Source organism: Crassostrea angulata, chromosome 10 (genome assembly GCF_025612915.1).
Source record: "Crassostrea angulata isolate pt1a10 chromosome 10, ASM2561291v2, whole genome shotgun sequence".
NCBI lineage: Eukaryota > Metazoa > Mollusca > Bivalvia > Ostreida > Ostreidae > Magallana > Magallana angulata.
The window spans coordinates 46,274,015-46,291,289 of NC_069120.1; the positions used below are offsets into that span (position 1 = coordinate 46,274,015).

At 32.9% G+C, this 17,275-nt stretch overlaps 1 protein-coding gene across 7 annotated transcripts in view; it reads right to left on the reverse strand.

Moving 5' to 3' along the window:
- Positions 1–17,275, reverse strand: part of LOC128164949 (receptor-type tyrosine-protein phosphatase epsilon-like) — a 77,608-nt gene that overhangs the window by 14,528 nt on the left and 45,805 nt on the right. For 6 of the 7 annotated variants that reach the window (XM_052829068.1, XM_052829071.1, XM_052829065.1 and 3 more), the window contains 7 exons: positions 16,017–16,129; positions 7,055–7,145; positions 5,680–5,759; positions 4,630–4,666; positions 3,312–3,409; positions 2,676–2,807; positions 1,885–2,033 (listed from right to left, as the gene is read on the reverse strand). In XM_052829068.1, coding sequence (XP_052685028.1) covers positions 1,885–2,033; positions 2,676–2,807; positions 3,312–3,409; positions 4,630–4,666; positions 5,680–5,759; positions 7,055–7,145; positions 16,017–16,129 — 700 coding nt within the window. Of the gene's footprint in view, positions 1–1,884; positions 2,034–2,675; positions 2,808–3,311; positions 3,410–4,629; positions 4,667–5,679; positions 5,760–7,054; positions 7,146–16,016; positions 16,459–17,275 lie in introns of those variants that run through there. The other variant, XM_052829072.1, reaches the window with a different exon arrangement.

Consider the following 17,275-nt stretch of genomic DNA (forward strand, 5'->3'; position numbering starts at 1 on the left):
CATGACAATGACATTGGGAAATGGATTGATTCATCAATAATTCAGTCCCCCTGCAACTGTGATGGGACTCAATAAACATATGATTCACCATTATAGCATATCCTAGCCATCAAACATTAGCAAATTAAAGCAAGAGGTTCATTTGCTGCAAAGCTGACCTGATCTATGGTTCAAACAGGAACTCCCATTATTTTTCTATTATAATGAAAGAATATAGTTTGGGCATGGAAGTGTGGTATTTGCCATGTATCAAATATTAATATGCTAAATGTGACACAGAATTTAGCTGGAAGAGAGTATGGAAATTCACTTGATAAGCTTGCTTGCATATCACTTTCACATGTCAAAAATATCTTTTTGTTAGCAACATACTAGAAACCTCCATACACAAACTTGCTTCAACTTGAATCCTCCATGTTCTTTATCATCAAAAGGATATTTTTCTACTCATTTCTGTTAAAATTTTCAGTCCTCATAGTGACCCTTTCCTTACACTCCTGGGGGTCACAGCTCAAAAACACTATAAGAAAGCTAATTTTAAAGTGTTGATGATACTTCAAAATTATTATTGAGATACCATGACTTTCAGAGCATATACCTGTAAAGGTGAGCTAAAAAGAAAGGTAATTTATTTGGGACAGCCAAATCATGAAAAATGTCTTCCTGAACTAATCAGCTTTAATCATCATAGATTAGTGAATATTACGGAGTCACAGACTACCAGATCACGAGACTGTCTCGTAACTGGAGATAAATGGAGTTAAATGACAAGGACCTGTAAATCCCTCTGATTGGTAATTAAGCAGCCCCGTCTGTGGACATAAGTCATCATAAATCCCCCGATTAAACGGCTCCTCATCTGACATACAACATTCAGCATCCCGATCACTTCTCCACAGAATACCGATCTCTCTGTATCATTGTGGGATTGGGCACGCTAGTTTAAACACAAAAATCTACTTCTAGCAACTCAGTCTTACATAAAAAGGCCATTATTGACAACAAAGAAAGGTTTATCAGGGTTTTGTAATGAGAAAAAAATATTTCCAGTAATCTTCCTTTCTTTCTAATATTCTCTACCTCTTGTTATGAATGTCTCTGAGACAATGAGTACAGAGAAGAGAAATCCTCTTATCTTTACGTAACTAAATTATACAGATTGGGGACAGAAATCAGGGCGGATTCCCTGAAAAGGTATTGGGGTTTATCGATCAATAAGATGTCTAATTGTTATCTAACTGCATTATTCCATAATATTATCAAGAATAACACTAAAAATTTAATTAATTACACGATTACAGGGTGTTTACACGGTGTTCTTATGTCACTAGATTAATTCTTAGAGAATTAAAATTATTGCGTAACATATTCAGTTATAATTAAGTCCTCAGATATTGATATCAAATCACACAAATATACATCTATAAAAAGCAAAGCAATGAAACAAAGTATCTATAAAGTCATCCAGTCCATGTTCAAACTTCAAATGACCTCTAAAAATGTGGAGGAAAAGAGAAGTTTTTTCTACTTTTAATAAGCTAAAAAAATTGGTTTACTAATAGTTTAGCACCCCTTTAAAAATTCAAACTGTTGATGACGTCTAAATGAGATGTTCTACATAACATCTAGACCTCTAAAAGGCAGCCAGAAGCACTTTAAACTTATTTGCAATCTCATCAATAAAAGGTTTTAATTTGTATTCTACCGTACATGCTGAGTAAAAATGATTGCCTTTATGCACCTTTATCAACACAAGCATCAATGCATGTTTTCTTCAATTTTGGCTGAAAATCATAATTTCCTGGTGCATAGGATTGGTAGCAATCATAGACAGTCATTCAGCAATGGAACCCTAGCTGGACTAATTATACATGAAAATGTTACCTGCAGTGTACAAGAATTGGGCCGTCGGCAGTCAGCATGTAGTCGTGAACTCTCCGTCTGCAATCCAGTACAAACCCTGCGTCTGTACCCTCGTCATTGAAGCCAATCATCTCAAAGTGCTTAACAATGCGCTGGTCAGGGGCCCCTTCCTAAAATAATAGTTAACAGTTCTATTAACAATTTCATGACACGTTTTGCTTGTCAAATAAAGTGTAATTAAAGACTTTCAATGAAATTTGGTATCAATAAATTGGGTTATGTCTCAGAACAAAAGAATCGTTGATAAAGTACACAGGATAGAAATTACTCTCATCCTAAAGCTTGAAGGCCTAATCTAGGCCACAGTATAGTGCCAGGATGCAGCATCAAGTTTGGCTTGGACCACTAAAGGACTGTGGGAGCTGAACGTGAGGGAATGAGGAAGTGTGCAGATGTAAAGACCAAGACATCTGACAACTTCACAGCAGATAGAGTACCACGGTCTTGTATTTGCTTATTCGGAGATCGGCTATATCATATATTTGATGTATTACTTATCTATACAAAAACCCACAGAAAATATCTCGGTTATGTTTGGTTGATGCCTTTCAAAACATATCACTACATTGGTGTTTTTTAAGAACCTGGTGAGCAAGCAATTAAAAACCAAACATCAAACAGAGCTCTATACACAGATTACAAGGCCAAACACAAGCGTTCTTGTTTTTATTATATTTTCCAATTTCCAAATTGATCGTACTATGTAATTGTTTTATCCAGGGCTTGACATAGGTACACACGAGATGACTTACCCTCTGTATCCGGATGGTCCGGATTGTCAGCTGTGAGATCTCCATGGTGGACTCCAGCCAGATGTGGATGTCTCCATGTTTGACGTACTTGTGCATGCTGAATACGTCCCCCCAGTACTTGTCACACTGTTGCTATAAAAAACAGAAATTTTCTTAAAGATCTTCACTTGAAAAAAAAACCCCACTTGGTTTTGGCACAGATGAAACCCTCTGGAAAACTTAAGGTTACAATTCATTTATCACCAGGTTTTATTTCAGAAACTGAAGTGAAATATTAAGACAATTCTAAAACAATACTGTAAATTCCTTATACAATGCGTGTACTTATTTCCTTGATCCTGCTGTTTTGTATCAAATCGCGAGAATATGAAATTGCGAATGCAGAACATTTATCTACATTTCTTATAGTTCCAAACTCTCAGAGAACAATGGAGAGATTTTAAAATCCGCGAGGGAAGCTTTTCACGATTTTACGTGGATATAAATTCCTCGCGTTTAATCAGATATTAAGAATAATTAAAGTACATGTATACTGTATGTTTAAAAGTATTCCAAATCCATCATTTCTTAGTAAAATCAAAATTGATTCGGTGGGATTATGCTTTTATAGATATCTAAAAACTGACGGATACTTACATTAGCATTTTCAAACAGACCAGTTGCCATGACGATGCAGTGAACCCTTTCCTGCCACACCATGTTCCAGAACGAAGGAACTGTCTTCTGCTTGGGTCCTACAATATGGGGACAATGAACATGGTATCAAACACAGACTTTGTCAGGGGCCTTAACGTCAACTGTCAATTTGTGTTTTGTGTACTGAGGTTTCATTTTCATTTTTATAGATTTAGTGAAAAACACAGTTTTAAGGACATGTTAATCCATGGATGATGATCTTATCGATATATGTTATCAACTATTGCACCCCAATGAACATTCCATTTCAGGAATCAAGCCAACAATGAATTTCACAAAAATATAGTACTCAATGTATTCTGATAAAACCACAGTATGGTAAGTACTTTTATCCAACTCTTTAGTGCTGACTAGTTCCTCATAGAACAAGTTTAAAAATTCTCCAACTTCATAAAGGATTAAAATATTATTTCAAGAGATGTAAAATTTTGTTACTCTTTTGATTTAAAGCATTATTACTGAGAGCTATTTAGGAGATATAAAACTATTATAAATGAAAAACTACCAGTAGATCATTTGATATATACCGCTCATATAAAAAAAAAAACCCATTATGTACTAGGTTTTATCATGATGTCATCTGAAAATATCAAAGCATTATGCAATAGCAATTGATACAAAGAGCCCAACTGGAATTGAGGCAAGAATGACATAAGGCATATAAGCCTACAATACACTAATTCTACCAGTGACAACACCCTGTGTAATCAGAGTTTCAAGATAAGTATAAAGGAGACCTTATAACGCCAAAGGCGTCAAGGGCAGTAAGTAAGTAATAAAGCATATGTTACATGCAGTCTTGTGCATGCTGAAGTGTGCAAGACTAAGTTACATAATTTTTAAAAGTGAGTACTAAACTTTTACAGTTCTAAATAAAGAGCCTGCATCAGGTGGATGCATAACTTTTGATCCAGGAAGTTGTCAACATTGAGTAATGCAGAAAGCATCATTTAATTAGGAGGAAATAAAATCAAGATTCTCTAGACAGACTCAGACTAGGAAATCATTTTAGATGGAAAGCTACGACAGCAGCAGTAGTCATCAATGACGGTGGCCTGAGGCTCGTGCAATCTCTCCCGATAGTCACATGACAGAACAATTAACCGATCTCCCGTCCAAATGTCCTGCAGACTTCCCGACAATGTTATCTTAAAACACAACTGCACAAACAAAACACAGCACGGAGTGGACAACTAAATGCCTGAGAAATGACTGCCTGGGAGTGGGGACAGAAATCGTAATTACAGCTGCTCCCTACCTTGGGTTGCTATGTACTCTTTGGCTCGACAGTAACCCTAAAAAATAAAAAATAAAAAACGGCTATTAAGATAAGGTTGGTACAGTGTACCATCGAGTTGCAGCTTGTCGGATCAGATCGGATAATTTCTATTACAGGGATCATGGACCATAGCTCCCGATTCCTGCTTTGTGCAGTGTAACAACACCAGAACACATGAAATGGAGAGTAATCGTCTATTATGTTTGAGCTATAATATTTACATAGAATGAATAATATTACTTTTATCATTACTGTTCGTATTCAAGAGAAACGCATGGTGAATTAAGATAAAATTCTGCAATAAATGAGTCTTTTGTGAATCAGAGCCAAACAAACTGACAGCTACCTGTACCTGCATGGCTGTTTTAATCTGGCATTCATTAGCATTTTTTTTATACCATTCAGTTTATATTCTATTACAAAACATTATGGTTTAATTTTTTAAAATTTTAAAAATATTAAGAATCTTAAATTTTAACATACAGTACCCATGCATACTCGTGTATAGGTATTAACATCCTTGACTTATACAAGATTGATAGATTCTCAAGCAAAACTAGTCACTCACAACTACAAATTGTTTTGATAAAAATATTAATTGCTATTCAGAAAACAATAACAGTTTACTGCACTCTTAAATCAGATCTAGATTATATTGTCCAATATCTCAAATAATCTGACACATCATAAAAATGTTTTATCTATTACATCAAAAGCCCAAGTTTTTTATTTTTCTTCCTCGCTCATACCAAATTTTCTGATATTAATATGTTTCCAAAAATAATTCACAAAATAGAATTTTTCTAAAATAAGATTTCTATATATGTGATTTGAAATATGACATTTTCAAATGATTTTTAAATTGGTATTTGTGAGTTGAAATATCGTTTCTTTCTATAGCTTTGGGTTATTTGTGTATAGGAATTATCTCTTTACACAGCTTTTTAAAAATTTCTATAGCTTATGATTCTAAATATCATGCCACAGCTATTTTGATAGCGCGAATGTCAATCTTGGAGTGTTACTTGCATCAATGAAGCTGGCGTTGATGTAATCTGAACAGCCCTCATCCTGCGGTATATCATACAGAACAACCCGGGAGTGGTCATCTGAAACAGAGAGGGGTGTCATGATACAGTCATTGAGGAGGTATTCAGGTGTCAACCATATGTATATGACTAGCGTGATGTCAGGTGAAAATCATTTCGAAACATGGATCAACCATATGTAATATCAGACCAAAAATAGAAGATCTTAGTGAAATTCAAATTTAGCTTTCTGCCCAAATATATAAATGCAATATATACATAAAAACAAGAAAAAGTGTGAAACCCATTTATGATTATAAATACGTAAAAGAAAATCTAAGTCTGCTGTCATCATGTTCAAACTCATGTAATGTATATACATAAAGTCAAGAAAAAAGTGTGAGAATCCTATATATATAGTAAGTTCACTGTAATAGTACTGAATTCTACAGTAGTAGTAGTGCTGCGTTTGACATAAACCATGCAGACACAGCTGTCAGGGTGTGACACACAATACTTGAAATTAAATAAACGTACACTGTGTCATCACCCCCAACTACCCCATGTAGGTGCCATGTTGGCTACTGCAAGCCTGTACATACTGCCCTTGTGAAGTTTGAAGTTTGAAATTGTTAAAGAAATGGCCCTAAATTCCATGCATTTTGTCCACTAAAAACCCAACCAATCAATACAAAGATTTATTAATTTAAAATTCTTTTTCTATATGTTTGTTTGCCATAAGCAGTTCCAGAAAAGCAATCATATCTTGCTGATTATTTGCTAATTGAATTATTGGAGAAAGCTTACTGAAAGAAATGCAACTTATGCTTGATTTTGATGTACCTTTGAATAAGGTATTAAAAATAATAATTGGAATCTTTTAACAAAAAACACTTTGCAAGCAGTATCATAACTGTTCAAAAACTTTCTGAATGCAATGACATTTATGAGAAAAGCATATCCCATGTGTACATGATATGATTAGATAGCTACATTAGCAAATCCTAAGTGTAATGTGACTATATATAGCAGAAAATCAAAATTACACTTGGGAATTATACCATTGACTCATTTTTATGGAATAAAAGTAGTGAGATATAGTTATAGACAGATTTCAATGATCCATCTAACAGATACAATTTATCAAACAAGATTAAACCTTATCATGGTATTTTTTTCACAAGAACCTTTTTTAATTCTTTCGCAAATTCATCAACCTTTGTCACCTATAAAAACTAATATATAGGAAGTTATTATACCATCCTAAACCACTGATACTCAGTATTCTATACATGTTTATCTAATAAATGAAAAAAAATTAATAAATTCTTTGATCCAAAAAAAAGAAGAGAAGATTCTAGCCAGGTAAAACTTACAGGTAATTACATCTTGGTTGACATTTAGCAAAATGTTTTCTGGTGTCATGGCAACCGTATTAGGGAATTCATCTTGGTTCCTCACAATGGCCTACAACAGACAGGAAACAAATCATGCTATAAAAAACCCACAGAAATCTACAGCCATCTAGCTGACCTTCAGCTTCATCTGCTGCTCAATGTAAATTCCATGTTTTGCATTACCCGAATGTCAGCGTAATTGCTGTCTGTATTTCTGTACAAGGTCTTTATGGGTGAACTACATCTGGGCAATTTTTATCTCTCAGTGATCAATATGAATTAATTGATCCCTAACTTGGATGATTATAAAGGTATAAGGTCACCTTCGTAATTTGTATGTTTGCCCTCTCTGGACTTGGGGTTAAAACTTTGGGTCAGTATGTAATTCAGAACTACCAGATAATTCTTTGTTAAAGTTATTTAAAAATTTAAACTTTTTTGAATTCAACTTTAATGATTACATAAGAGATCTGCAAGCAGCTGGAAAAATTATTAAAAGAAAAAAAAAATGATGATCATGCAGATTGTTAATAGGAATACCATGACAAAGGGTTATTGTTCAAATTGGTGAAGGGAAAAAATGATTGAAAGTTTTTCAATACAGTATCGGTGCATTCATGTACAGTAGAGAGCAGAATAGGACCACAAAAACAAGGGTACATTTAACTGTGATCTTGCCATTATACAAGACTGTCACAATACTGCAGAGCAATAATGTTATTTGGTACATGTAAGTAAAGGACCTGGATATACAGATCTGGCCACAGAGTTGGTTTTTGTAGAGTATAAATATGTAACTGGAAATATTTTTCACCTACGATAGACGAGAAAAGTATAAATCTTATGCTTACTAAAAATCAATTAAACCAACAATTTCAAGAACTTTGAAAAAATATTGGGCACATTTTAAATGGAGAGGATGATGTCCTATAAATATTAAATTGTCAGCAGCCCCTTTTGTTCTATAAATTTCAAAGAAAATATCACGATTCTGATAATTTACGAACAAGAGTATAAATATTAATGACAGATTTAATATCAGAAATCATAAGATGGAGTTTTCTGTTCAATTCAAAACATGCAGTCACTGTGATATTTAATGGCAGATGGTAGAAAACAAAACAACTAAGATACGACATAAATCACCCAAATTATGGCAATCTAAAGGAATGCGGGATGAAGAATTATTGCTTTGCCCTGTAACACTTGATCACTGAAATGAATTTCTGGGTCTTCATGTGGGAAGATGGATGCTGGGTAAGGTGTAAATAAAGGCAGTGGCTGACAGTGATATCATGGACTCGATGGGCCAAGAGTGCTTCAGAGCGGTGATGTATGGGGCCCTCACAGATCATGCAGCCATTTAGAGACCCAGTGAACCTCTACCGCAGCCAGAACAAACACTCCATCTTATAATTACCGCAATATTGAATTAAACTGCATCGATCATAATACGAAACCTTGCCAACGTCCATGGGATGCACACTAAGAAAGTAAACTTAAGTCCGCTCTCCATTCTGCATGACAAAAAAGCAGCACTGTTCAGTTTGAACTCTTTTTGTAGGGACATTAAAGGGAAATTTAAATTGAAGATCAATTGAGAAATTTATTTGAAATGTTTTCTTTTGAAAGAAATGAATGTCTAATTTGATCTGCCTGGATGTCCCTTGCTTTGGGTCACTACAAGACTTGTATACCTCTCTCTGTTAATATACAGGTTCTCCATACTTTGACATTATCCTTTAATTTGTACCATATAGATAAAGATAAGCTGTTAATCTTGCATTCAACCATTAATTGATATCAAAACCTGAAATTTCTTTTATAACAGAAATTTAATTAATTTTTACCACCAAAATTACTAATGATTTGAACTCTGAATAATGGCTACAAATTGCCAACAACTGTCCAATGATTTTGTGTATGCATATTTGTGCATGCATTCACTGTAAAAAGTTTACAAATTGTGTTAATTTTTAATGCAGTTTTGTTTGATAACAGATCCTAATCAAATGCCACACAAATAATTGACTGTCACTCTTTCAACTGAAAACAATAATAAAAGATTGCAAGGATAGCTTTATAAATGAATCCATGAATCAATTCTGAAATTTCTGATGATTTGGTATTTGTTGGTATTCTATTTGTTTCTGAAGAAGCAAACAGAAAGTACCGGTAAAATAATGCATTAAAATTTTGCTTGAAACATTCGATCATAGTGAAGTGGTGAACATATCCATGACACACACAATGACACTGACATACCGCCAGCTATTAGATCTTTCTAGTTCAGACCTAATGCCCAGATTTTGCATCATTCCCTTTCCCCCTCATCTTCTATTTACTGTATCTAATCGTGCCAACGAGAGATATTAATATAAGTCGTAGAACTTGTTTATCAATTGTTGTAAAATAAATAACGTTCTGAAAAAAATTTCTATTTATATGTAGTTATAAGTCAAAGAAGACGGCTTTCATGCTACCATATTATGTTTTAAAGTCTGAACAATCATTGCAGGAAAAAACTTTTATTTAGTATGTGTTAAGGTCAGACGACACGTTCCTCAATTTTAGATAACTTTTTTCAGGAATTTGTTGATGGTTTACTACTATTTTGACAAGCTTTCTTGCAAAAAATTAGGGTACCTTACCAGCATTTCTGCAAAATACTAGAGTATGCAATTTCCTACAAAATCTTCTTGAAAATACACTTGAATTGCTGATATAAAAATAAATCCATATACAGCACAGCAAAATTCACTATATTGGAACTTTTTCTCGGCCGGGGCGGGGCTTTGAACTCACGACCTCTAGAACCTATACAATTCTGTCAGCGAGCGGCCACGGTTCTAACCACTCGGCCATCGAGACACATAACCATATCCAATTAAATTTTAATCATTTTTAAAATAATTATAAAATTAATATTTTTTATTGGAACTCTTTCTTACGAGGGGATACAAAAAAGATTCTCGAGGAACGTGTCGTCTGACCTTAAATAAACATTTCTGAAGTCATTTTGTTTTAGTTGGTATCCTTTATAACTAATTAGAGACTTATATCCACACATTCAGTATATATAAAAATACGAGATTTAAGATATTACAATGCTCTCTCTTTTCCATTCTAGATCTACCTCTTTTTCACCACTGGAGGTTAACATGTAAGGCTAAACCAAAAGTTTTACAGTATATTCTTCCATAGAGCTTGATATTTTTAATTATCATATCTTACAATTTTATTTGCAAGCATGACTCTACACAAATCATAGAAAGAATTCTCAATAAAAGGGTGTTAAAAGCAGAACCTGGTGTAACGTCATTACAACACGAAATTAATACTTTTATAGAAATATTGTGTGTTACACTTATCACTAAGAGGTAATATGACACAGTTAGAAGCAACACAAGATATAGTCAAACAGAGTGAGAATCAGAAACCAAACAAACTGACTAGTATGAAAATGACATTCTAAAAAATATGATTTCTTTTTGAATTTCTAACCATCCGACATAGGCCAATGTTTGGATAGTGAGTGTGCCGTAATGAACCGAGTAAACACTGAATTAGATCTACAGTAGAATCGTAGTTGTCAAAATAAGAGATAGTCAGGCAATGATAAACCTAACAAATGACATCAATTTACACATCTATAACCAAAATAAGTTGAGCTACATTCATGGAACAAAGAGAGCAATTTTCATCATGTAGATATATAGTTCAATTTACCACATAATCAATACCATCTATAGTACCTATTGTGCACTCACGTTGGAGCTGTATTTTGCATAATCTTGTTTTGCTGCAAAATGTGCTATTATGTTAATTTGCTTGCTTATGAGGCCTGCTTAGTTCAGAAAAATGAGATATTTAAAGATTTGCAATTTAAAAATTTTGTTTAACAACAAGTAAAACCATGCATGGTCAAGTGTATACTATACTTACAGTAACTTATATAGTGTAAACTGTACTTATAATTGTTAATAAAATATGCGATTGCAAAACATACTTCAAGATTTGCAAACTTTAATTAATACCGGTAATTGGTAATTATTGTTTAGAGTTTGTACACTACAGTTTTAAGATATTTATGGCATCAAATATATTATAAATTTTGTTTTGAAGATCAAATTGTTCTTTGCCATTTTGGCAGTCATTTTAGCAAGGATTACATTAATTAAATTGATTCAGGAGAAAAATTTATAATTATGTTCATACTTGAAAAATGATGTCAGCTAGAAATATACTTTCAAACATTAAAAGTTACAGCTGAATCTCACTTCCTTTTATTTCCTTAAAAGCTGTCATGGAGAAGCTTTGCTTGAAGGGAGAGGTGTTTATTATAGTCTGACTGTAGAAATTTATCCTATAATAGTCATTTAAAGTGAGGCTGGAAACCATCCAACAGACAGCATTCCTAGCAGCAGTGATGTAAGAGAAACCTCAACAGAGCAATAAACCAATACAGAATATACAAGATCTTGTTAATAAAATTACAGCCCAACAAAAAACTATTAAGTATTTGTGACAAACCATTTCTAGCACGATTTGCGACCATTCTCTGTAATTTGCATTTACTACTGCACCATCTATGAACAAACAACTCCCCAGTGAGATATTTGAAATAAAACGGAATGCTAATGCACATAAAATAATTGCTTTATTAGGAACATCATAAATTTTTCAAGACTTCCAGGAACGGCCACCTATAATGGTATTAATTCTCGTTTCCCGTGATTCCGACTAGTGTGAGCTATTTGAAGTTTGGTGCATTTCATCCTCTATTGTATCTCTTTTCTTTCGGTGAATTACATCACATGTTGTAAAATAGCTTTAATTCAAAGAAGCACGCAAACTGCTGAAAAAGTTTAAAATGGCTGACTTAAAGGTTTGAAGGGTTTGTTCTACTAAAGTAAGAATTGTATTATTGACTTGTACTTTTATGAAGCAAGTGACCTACAAGTTAAGGGGGCTGGACGGTCATGGCCATTTTTGCCCTAGTATATTAATCTCCTTTAACAGAAGAGCTCTGAATAAATACATGGCAAAATTTTATATTTCAGAACTAAAATATATCGATAAAGACATCATATCTAATAATTTAAGGAACATCTGATGATTAATATGTTGACCACCCAGCCTCTTTAGATAAACCTTCTATACTGAATTTATACATTTAACTAATACAATGTTGGAGATACTGAATCTAACATTGAATTACTGCAATATTGGAGGTATTATGTATGTGATCTATTTAATTGATATGAATTAAGACAAAGTTAAAGTCAAGAGTAAACATTTCAATAAAGATGAATCAAAGCTAGGTTTAAACAGATAACTAACAAGGATCCAGTGCTTATAATGATATCATGACGAGTGTCTCATGTCCTGAGCTATTATTACCTTGTATTTTCTATGTTTTGCTTCAATTTCAAAGTCATGTACATACAACTATATCATATCTTTGTCTTTAGATATATTTTTATGAGTAACTAGCTGACACATGCAACTACATCATGCTATAAATTTACTGGGTATGTTATATTCTGCCAACTGGTTTTTTTTTTAACAAAAATAAATTAAAGAGGCCTAGCTAGTCTGTGCAGCTTATTATTTTCCTGTCGTTAAGGAGTTATAGGTGAAATGTGTACGAAATTGTACTTGTAGACCTTTTTGGTGTAAAATGCTAATGCAATATCATTGTTTTAATAGTTTTTATTGTGAACAATGCATAAAGTTGTAGAATGCTGCAATAATTGCTTACAAATTTGAGATGACCATGGGGATTAATATATCAATAATTTTTCAGTAGATCTAGAAACATATCAGCAATCTTAACAGATTTTTTTTTACATGAAACAATTGTTGACTTTCACAATAACTTTCATGAAATTTAAATAAAAAGAATATGCCTATATAAGGCAGAAACACATGTCAGTAAATATTGGGAAAATGGGAAATTTTGGCAAATCTTCATGAAATTCCAAAAGGATCCAATATGTTGAGATAATTAACTTCTTAAGAAATTGGAATGGTAACTCAGTAAAAATTCATCCAAGAAATTTCATCAAAATATCTGAGGTAAAAATAATTAGAATTTATATCCTTGGTATTCATGTATATAATACATGTACATGCATTAATGCTTAACTAATGTCATAATGGTGTTGATTGCCAAGATACAAGCAAGCAAATTATATACCATGCTGACAATTCTTTAATGTATATAATCAAGGCTAATGTGTAATGTTTTTGTTTCCATTAGGTATACATTCACCGGTATTTGGTAAAAATTTCAAAAATTCATCCAAATTTAGATGTGTTCTATGTGCAAGTTAATTACATGTATGACAAATTAAACTCAGTGTTCGTGTTTGTAACTTTTCATAAGATTGCAAACAAGTTAAACATAGCACAAGCCTTGCATGCATACATTGTAAAGAATTGCGAGCTCGATACCTCACTTAGAACTTCAGAACTGACTTTCATTTTTGTTGGTTGATCATTAAAAATACGTTATTTCATTAAAATTGGAAAAATGAAATATCTAATGAAAGGGAGAGAATATTCTATATGTCCATAGTTCCTTTACTTTCAGTATCCCTCATATAAAACAATGATTAAGGGTGATCTTACAGACTCGGCAGCTAGAGGTACACACCCCATTGTCAAACAATGTGTTCTATTCAAACTCAATGATTTTAATCTTTACCAAATAAAGGAACTATTAATATAATTTTAGAATAATAATTGTGTAAATTTTTAGTTTACACTTGCATGGACTTAACTTTTAAAGCTTGTAAAACAGAAGATTTAAGAATTGCATTAAAGAAATGATTCGAAGCTTAAAATATAAAGGTATCCAATGTATAATGATGGGATATATTGAACAATTTTGAATCAAATTACATGTAGTTAAAAATGTATTGCTAGATAACAATGAAAATGAAATGAACCAAATTCACAGGACTGAAAGCATATAAGAAACTGGTCATATTGCATCTTACACTTTTTTGAAAAGTTATATTCACTTGATGAAAAGCAGAAAATTTTAATTTTGTCAAAATATCTGCAGTAAATGATTCATTTTATTCCATATTTTAATAAAAAGAAAGTTTAAGCATATATTTACCAAGAGATTTGTATGAATTTCCAGTTCCATTTTACAATATCTTAATAAAACATTCATTACCCATAGATTTCAATGTAAAAAGGTGCAATTAATTGGACATTAATCAAAACTTTGAGAATTCCTTTGATAGAGTATTTTTTATTTGAAGAAAACTTCAAAATGATACCATGGTTAAGAATGTTAGACAATTAAATTACTTGGTTTAAAATGTGGTCTTTACATACATTGAATACCTTAAATGTACCGGGTACTTTAATATGTCTAAAAATCATCTCTCTGTTTTTTTTTAGAGAGCTTCAAATCAAAATTGGCTTTCAGCTACACATATTTTTCTCCTTAGGCCAATATAAAATTATTGTTTATTTGTAATTGCCTCCTGCCTCATTAAAATACCCCCTGCTGATAAAATTTTAGTAGCCAAAAAATAAGAACTTTACTTTTATATGAAGATTTTTATTTCAATGTATTATTTACCAATTTTTGATTAGTTAAACTTCAACATTAAAAAATAAACAAAAAATATCTTCCAGCTCCCTCCTGGGTCTAGAAACCCCTAGGTGGCAATTCCAAACAAAAAATTTTTAACGGATGGCCTTAAATGTTCATTATACCTAATTTAATACTTTTGCGGCTCTATCATTCAATTTTCTGAGAATGCAATTTATTCACAATTGATGATCTTGATAATGATCATGAAAGTCAGCCAATAAATATTTGCCAAGTGGATAAAAAAAAAAAATATCCAACAAAAACCTGCTGCAATTATTGATTATTGTATGAATTATTGTATAAATTATATGTTAACTTATTTTACTCGTGCTAAGTATTGATAAAAGTATGCTACATCTATAGAACAGAAATTGATTAAACATGGAATATTTAATAATACATATATTGTGGATAAATTGAAAATATACATATTTGATCAGCAAGAAATGCAATTTCTAGGTGTTGAGTCATATTCTTCTATATGATATTGCTGTAAGGGGTTGGCTATAACTCGATCCTATGGACATCATTTGGACGTACATAGGAGAGGCTATTTTGTTACTGGGTTCTTTTTAACCAACAATATCATCTATATTTTATATATATAGCTCAAAACTTAATGCCTAAGGGATCGGAAAATTGTAATTTAAACACAGACAACACCTGTTATTAGGTGTGTGCAGGGAACAGGTCCAACATATATGGGTATACATGTACTAGAATTCAGGTATTATATCTTATAGATATATACACATCAAAAAATGAATTTTATCTGCACAATTAGGAAAAGAAATTGATTATCTCTATTCCAAATGATGGAGAAGCACAAAAACTGTCAGATTTACATTTGAAGTCTCATACTCATAATTAAGCTTTACAATATAAAAAGGTTCTGACTGCACAGGGACAATATCTGATGAGACACGTTCTACCAACTGTCGGAAGATAAACAGAATTTGCTCTGTTTATGTTCATTTTTAACTGCATCCTCTCTGCATTGATTTTCCGTGTTTTAATCAAATTCACAGATGTTAATGCATTCTTTAATTGAGTTGACAATTTCATAAGAAGACCTTGACAATCATTATCCAAATCAATAGAGGATTCCTGATTTTTTTAAAAGGTAAGACAACGATTTATCTAGACAATTAATACAAGTACTGCAGAATCATTTTAAAAATCATCAATTTATGGCATGACATGTAAATAACATAATTTTTCTTAAAATAAATTTTCAATATTTAATTTTTTTTTTCATTTACTAAAAATTTCAATTAAATTTTAGAATTAAAATTATCATTAAAATAAAATTGGACTTACCCGAACTTCAATGTTGAGATGTTTGTCCGATTTTTTCTGTTTGAGCTTTTGGAGGAACTGCTCCGCTGCAATGGGTTCCCGCTTGACGCCAGCCACCGCCTTTTCTTCCTTCTCTACAGAAGAGTCATCAAAGCCAAATACAGACTTGATACCACTAAGTTGTCGACTGAGTGCCATCAACAGTCTCTTGCCCATCTTACAGAAATCTCTACAACTCCATTAGTGTTCAAGCGCTTTCACTCAAACGGATAACGAAGTGCTGCACCAGAAGACATGTCTTGCAATCATTCCAGACTGTAGGAGACATCACGCAACAGACATGCACTTTCACGAGAGCAAACAAATTTCAAACTTGGTTTTCCCACCTTGGGAGTGAGTTTTATTGACATCAGTAAAACCCCAACAAGCAGCCAAGTTAACCATGCAGCAAACAATAGTACCAAACAATTGAACTGTACACGGACAGTAAGAATCTATAGATATATATGTGTGAGAGACTAGTCAATCTATCGATTGTTGACAGAGCCGTTCAGGCGTGTCCTTTTAAATGCTTCACAGCAGGTATCTCAAGCCCAACTCCTCAGACTCCGTATTAGAATAATCTATTGATAATCACCACACAGTCATTGTGTATAAATAAGACTCCAAAAGATCAACATTACTTTTACACACAAATCGGATGCAAGGTGAGCATGTCTGGCATCAAGTGAGGAAATTAAGTCCAATATTTACTATACCCGTTACAGTCACAGATAAATGGAGTAATTTGGTGTATTCAAATATCAGAGAGTATGGTCAAAGTACGACAAATAATACTATAAGTTTGTCCAAAGCAAATGAGATTCAACTCTTCACCTCAAAAAGACAGAAAACCATCACTACCGCATTAATTCAAGCTAGCGTCACAACGCTCAAGACAGATCAGCCTTCGACAGCTTTGAATCGGCCTAGTTTCCTTATTTATACAGCTGCTTCGGGATCCTTTAGATTCGGTTTTGATTTCTACAAATTTCTCCTGTCACCATATCCCCACATCACATCACAATGCCATCTGTTTGAGAGAACTGATGATTTACATAAGGACGTCCTCTAATAATGCCAGAATATGAATTAATGTAATAACCAAATCGGCAACCTCTGACAAGAGATGTCCTCTGAGGAGTCTCACATCATCCTCTCCCAACACTGTTAATGTTTCAATAAAAAAAAACAATCACAGGATCCCAATCAATAGACACAAAATAACAAAGGAATTATCT